The sequence below is a fragment of the Zeugodacus cucurbitae genome, chromosome 3 (genome assembly GCF_028554725.1).
Source record: "Zeugodacus cucurbitae isolate PBARC_wt_2022May chromosome 3, idZeuCucr1.2, whole genome shotgun sequence".
NCBI lineage: Eukaryota > Metazoa > Arthropoda > Insecta > Diptera > Tephritidae > Zeugodacus > Zeugodacus cucurbitae.
This window is the reverse complement of record NC_071668.1, coordinates 63,795,823-63,802,809: the sequence shown is the minus strand read 5'-3', so window position 1 is coordinate 63,802,809 and position 6,987 is coordinate 63,795,823. Positions and strand designations below refer to the sequence as shown.

Sequence of the window (6,987 nt, the reverse complement as noted above, 5' to 3'; positions counted from 1 at the left end):
ATATAAGAACTCAAAAGCGCTCGAACTCGAAAAGTGATTCTACCACGCTACTAATAACACAATATCTTTCAACAACATGTCTATATTTAAAAATTGTTAATTATTCTAATGTAAATATTTTGTTGCCTAAAACTGTTTCTGCATGTGTCACAACTATTTTGTTGCAAACGAGCCCCTTTGATAACTATGCTTAAATGTAATTGGTTAGTACAAGACAGAAATATATAGATATGTGCATACTGACTCACATACTTTTTTATTGATTTTTTTCTTTTTTATTTAAAAAAAATAATAAAAATTTTATTAAAAATTGTATCATTATATTAGAAAATTCATTTCTTTCTTGCCTTCTACTTCCCATATAATTCAATTTTGTATTTCATCGGATTCCACAACTTTATAATATATGTATAATGTACCTGTAGGTGGTGAAAATGAGTGAAATGGGTTCAGGAATTACATCAGCCCTCATTTACTATATATAATAATTTTCGTTATTCTATTGGACTTTATGTCGCATATATGGGTGAAATTGGGTGTGATCTTAATAAAACTATATCAATAAATTGCTGGAGTATAAAATGTTCGGTTGCACCCAAATTAGCTTTACCTTGCTTGTTCTACTCTCGCAACAAAGTTGCTACGAGAGTATTATAGTTTTGTCCACATAACGGTTGGTTGTAAATCCTAAAACTAAACGAATTATATATAGGGTTATATATATCAAAATGATCCGGGTGACGAGAAAAGTTCAAATCCGGATGTCTGTCTGTCTGTCCGTCCGTCCGTGCAAGCTGTAACTTGAGTAAAAATTGAGATATCTTAATGAAACTTGGAACACGTGTTCCTTGGCACCATAAGAAGGTTGGGCGTAATCGGACCACCGCCACGCCCACAAAATGGCGAAAACCGAAAACACTTAAAATGGCATAACTAAGCTATAAATAAAGCTATGGAAATAAAATTTGGTATGAAGGATCGCAATAGGAAGGGGCATATGTGGATGTAATTTTTTTGGGGAAGTGGGCGTGGCCCCTCCCCCTACTAAGTATTTTGTACATATCTCGCAAACTACTAAAGGTATATCAAGGAAACTTTCTAGAGTCGTTTCTTTTAGGTACCTCCTTATACAAAAATGGAGGAAATCGAATTTCACATAAGAAATGGCAGATGAAAGCTGCACTCAGATTTTTTTACAAAATGGAAAATGGGCGAGGCGTCGCCCACTTATGGGTCAGAAACCATATCTCAGGAACTACTCGACCGATTTCAATGAAACTTGGTTTGTAATAGTTTCCTTACCTCCCAATTATATGTTGTGAAAATTGGCCAAATCGCTTCACAACCACGCCTACTTCCTATGTACCAGAACTTTGAAGACGATCTGAATTGTTTACTTTACAATATATAAAGTAAGCACTAGTGAAGATATCGATGCAGAACTTTGCACAAATACTACGTTTATAGTGTGGCAGCCCCATCCAAAAATCGCCGAAATCGCACCATAGGTTTTTAAGGTCCCATATATCGAACACGAGGGCCTCGGTGCTTCTAACCTAATATTAGGGTTTGCAACTTTCAATGGACTTTATACAATATATATGACGAATATGCGGGTCAAATTGTGTATTATATAATATTAATTAAGTTAAATAAATAAATTGCGAGAGTAAAAAATGTTCGGTTACCCGAACCTAGCCCTTTCTTACTTGTTTTGATATACATAACCCTATATCTAACTCGTTTAGTTTTATGACTTACAAACAACCGTTATGTGAACAAAACTATAATACTCTCTTATCAACTTTTGTTGCGAGAGTATAAAAAATATCAAATAAAATGGATCATTTAAGTTAGGGTAATAATTTGATACTAGCGAGTAATTCTGTTTTCTAACCTTTTAGAACGATCTCGTCATGGCCCTTCTGCGGCTTGCTTTGATTTGATCCGAGAAATGGCGGGATTTATAAACTTTGAACCACATAAAAAGAACAAATGTGTTTATGTCTAAGCTTTCAGAGCTTAAATGAAGTATTTGGGTCGTTCTTCTGCACTCATTTCTGGTCTGTGTCTTGATTTTAGCCGAGAAATGGAGTGATCTATAGAGTTCAAAACTTTGAAGGATGTATTTTGTATTTTAATCCATTCTTATCGACTCATATTTGGTTTGCACTAAGATTTTATAAAAAAAAAGCGGGATCTACAAGTTTTGAACCAACTTCTAGCTTCTCACGTCTACCATTTCATGTTACTGATAAAGCTCACGTAGAAGCATGTACTTTGAAATATTCAACGTTTTCAATTGTTTGTAGAACATTGTGTTGTACAACGAAATTCTTTGTGACAACAAGTTAGAGATATCGATATATGAAACTATGTAATTGGCATAACAGTATTAGGTTATTTTCAGCAATTTGATCGTTGGCCGGGAATGCTAGCCCAAAATTTTACTTCTGATATTATTGTTAAAAAATTACATAAGAATTTGAACTCGTACTTCTTCTGCTAGAAGAAAATAAATTCACACACATTAAAACGCTATATCTGAAATAACTTCGTTCCTAATGCCACATACTTAATTGTTTGTCTTTCAAGGCTCCCCAATATCCTTTTCGCACAGCCAGAATAATTGTTCAATTAAAATATTAATTGAGAAACCAGTTTTTGCTGTTGCACTGCCGCAATGACTCGATAATCGGCCAGCTGTTACATACATTTCTGTCTATGCTTTTGGTAGTCGTTAATTTTCAACAGCTGATTGCAATTTTCTCAATAACTACAGCCATTATTTCCAGCAGCGACATCTACGGTGAAGTAGTATTACATACAAATATATTCTTTGTCGCAGAGTTCCATTTCATTTTCAACTCAATTAAAATTCGTTTAAAAAGTAATGCAGAAAAATATATTTTTTTTGTGTGGTTAATCTATCTAAATCAGCGCTTTAATCGAGCAAAGGCCGGTTAATTTGTCAATTAGCTCCTGTGCGAAAAAGCTATAATATTTGTCACAATTTTGTTAGCTCCCGTTGTTCGTTTCTCCATTCTTTAAGCATTCTTGGAACGTAGACGGTTATTTAGTTAACATGAGCAAAGCTCAAAAAAATGTTTTTAAAAAAATTATACACAGTTAGCACTGAAATGATCCCCAAACTTATTTCGTATAAAAGTCAGTAAATCCAATTTATTAGTAGAATTTTATAATAGACTGCTTCGCTCGGTACTCATAATTAATTCGATTGTTTTTCAGTAATATACATATATATGTATGTATAGGTGGTCTTCTACGATTTTTAAATGAAACACACACACGCCTTTATATATGTGTCTTATTAAACATTAATTACTTAAGGGTCCCAAATAAATTGATAAATATCATATCACATTTTCTGACAAAGTTATTTCGTTCATTAACCAAAATAACAAAGAGATCTTATCTCGCAATTAATTTCGTATAAAAGTCAGTGAATTTCGCAAGTTTCAATATAGTTCAATATCAGGCCTTCTAGGCAACATATTACCACCTCAGTCAGTTTTCGGCAAACACATAGTGAAATATTTAAGAAGTCAGGCCAGTTGTGAAAACATTGAGTTTAAAATGAGGAGTTTTTGTGGTGAGTTTTAATTACGCTAAATGTTTTTCAATGTTATACCTTTAGTGCAAGTGCGGTAAACAAGTAATTTGCTGTCAAAATAGTATAAAATTTAGTAAGACTAAAGAGTAACTATGCAAAGTTTCATTGGTTTTACATTGGTGCAATATTTAATATTAAGAAATTTGTTTAATAATTCTTTTCCAATTCTAGTATTCGCTAGTGCTTTGCTGGTCCTGGCAGCTAGCGTTAATGCCGCTAGTTTGAACCCAAGTGCACGCGCTGCCGACAATGAGTTGTACAGTCGCTTTTTGTGCCGGAATAAACCGAATGGCTTCACGTCAATGGTGCCCGGCAGTTGTACAAGCTACTACAAGTGTTATAATGGTGCGAGCCTACAAATCGATTGTCCCTACTACTATGATGGTGTGAGAAATATGTGTGTCGATCGTAATCCAGGTTGTGTTGAAGATCTGGCTAAGTTACCAGCCCAATCAAAACTTCTTGGTGCTGCACCATGTAACGGCGTTGTTAAGGGTTATGTTGTAGGTGCAAATCAGGCAGAATGGTATCAGTGTTTAAATGGTGCTGTGGTGAATTCGGGCGTTTGCCCCAGTGGTCAGGAGTATAATTTGGTATTATTGCAATGTGATACAGCGTCTTTATGCGGTGGAGCTAATCAACCACCATGCAGTGGAAATGTTGTAACAACACCACCACCTTGTACAACGACAACTACATGTGCACCAATAACCACACCCACGACTACTACCTGTAAACCAACAACCACAACAACTTGTCCACCAACAACGACTACAACTTGTCCACCAACAACCACAACAACGACAACGAGAAGGCCACCAATAACAACCACAACCACATGTCCACCAACAATAACAACAACGACTACTACGCGTCCACCAACAACCACAACCACTTGTCCACCAACAACGACTACAACTTGTCCACCAACAACCACAACAACGACAACGAGAAGGCCACCAATAACAACCACAACCACATGCCCACCAACAATAACAACAACGACTACTACGCGTCCACCAACAACCACAACAACGACTACTACATGTCCACCAACAACCACAACAACTTGTGCACCAATAACAACCAAAACAACGACACCACCGACAAGGCCACCAACAAATTCGACAACTCCGTGCATAACAATGACAATAACCACAACTACTTGTACTACAACAACAATAAAACCAGTACCATGCACAAGGACAACACCACCATGCACAACAAAACCGCCATGCACAACAACTCCATGCCCAACAATAACAACAACGACTACTACCTGTGCACCAACAACCACAACCACTTGTGCACCAACAACGACTACAACTTGTCCACCAACAACCACAACAACGACAACGAGAAGGCCACCAATAACAACCACAACCACATGTCCACCAACAATAACAACAACGACTACTACGCGTCCACCAACAACCACAACTACTTGTGCACCAACAACGACTACAACTTGTCCACCAACAACCACAACAACGACAACGAGAAGGCCACCAATAACAACCACAACTACATGTCCACCAACAATAACAACAACGACTACTACCTGTGCACCAACAACCACAACCACTTGTGCACCAACAACGACTACAACTTGTCCACCAACAACCACAACAACGACAACGAGAAGGCCACCAATAACAACCACAACCACATGTCCACCAACAATAACAACAACGACTACTACGCGTCCACCAACAACCACAACAACGACTACTACATGTCCACCAACAACCACAACAACTTGTGCACCAATAACAACCAAACCAACGACACCACCGACAAGGCCACCAACAAATTCGACAACTCCGTGCATAACAATGACAATAACCACAACTACTTGTACTACAACAACAATAAAACCAGTACCATGCACAAGGACAACACCACCATGCACAACAAAACCGCCATGCACAACAACTCCATGCCCAACAATAACACCACCATGTCCACAAAGCGTAAAATACTTAAACAACGAACCACACCAAGCGCCAGTCGAAAAAATACAACCTAACATATATGTACGACCATCTCAGCAAGCCGTCCGACCCATATCTGTCTTACCACCACAATCCCATCAATCTAATATGGATTTATATATAAAATACGTTTGTCAAGGTAAACCAACCGGTTTCATGTTACCCTCATTGAGAAGCTGCAACGAATACTACATTTGCCGTAACGGTCATGCACTGAAAGCCAGTTGTGGCAATGCATATTTCAACGCTATGAAGGGACAATGTGATTTACCTGAAAACAGCGGTTGCATACAACCATACCAGCAATTACATTGAAATTTGAAACTTTGACATGAACTATAAATGCCAATTCGCAAGCAAATATGACGAAAGGAGAGAAACGATAATGTAACGTATAGTAATTATATTATACTTAAATAAATACATACATGTAAATGTGTATAGAAAATCTAAATATAAATAATATAAATATTATTGAGCAAGCAATTCATGAGAATGTAAACAAATGTCTTTTTCACTTCTATAAACTCAGTGTGTTGCATATGGGGAATACCATACTATATACTGTACTTACTAATAACTACAACTCTGCTCCGCGGTTGTCGAGTTTAGACTATTTTGTTGATCAAAAAAACATTTATTTTTTTTTTTCGCACACCGTTAGGCTTAACGCTCACCTTTAGGACAAATTAGTCACTTTGAAGCTTTTATTATAGCTGCTGTTAAATTCTCGTAGAATATCAGTACACTAGCTATTTTTATACTCTTACAACATATTACACAGAGTACAACATATTCACCTAACGGTTGTTTGTGTCACCTAGAAAAAAAAGAGTTAGATATTGGGTTATATATATAAATGATCAGGATGACGGTGGAGTTTAAGTCTGCATGTTTGTCCGTCCGTCTCTTTGTTCATCTGGTCGTGCAAGCGATAACTTGAGTAACAATTAAGATATCTTGATGAAACTATATTGCAAATAGGCGAAATGCCACGCCCACAAAATGACGAAAACATATAATGTGCCATAACTGAAATTATGAAAGTAAAATTTGGTTCAAAAGATTGCACTAATAAGGGGTAATTTTTTTGAGAAAATGGGCGTGGTCCGCCCCTTATTATTTATTCACTATTCTCGAAAACCACTAATGCTAAGCACCAAACTCTCTACGATCGTTTTTTAGCTACTTTCTCATACAGTCTAAAAATCGGCTTATAACCAAGCCTACTGCTGATACAAAGGTTATGTTGAAAACTACTAAAAAATTTTTATTTCAGTTGGGAAAATAACTAGAAACTTTAAATTTCATGGTAAAGATGATACGCAAGCGCTGCACTCAAATTTCTATACAATCTCA

General features: G+C 36.6%; 1 protein-coding gene across 1 annotated transcript; it reads left to right on the top strand.

Annotated features, from left to right (window-relative positions):
- The first annotated feature begins 3,463 nt into the window (after positions 1–3,463).
- Positions 3,464–6,134, top strand: LOC105208481 (mucin-2). The gene is made up of 2 exons (XM_054227391.1): positions 3,464–3,613; positions 3,806–6,134. The coding sequence occupies exons 1-2, from the start codon at positions 3,598–3,600 to the stop codon at positions 5,941–5,943; spliced, it is 2,154 nt and encodes a 717-aa protein (XP_054083366.1). The 5' UTR covers positions 3,464–3,597; the 3' UTR covers positions 5,944–6,134.
- The last annotated feature ends 853 nt before the right edge of the window (positions 6,135–6,987 follow it).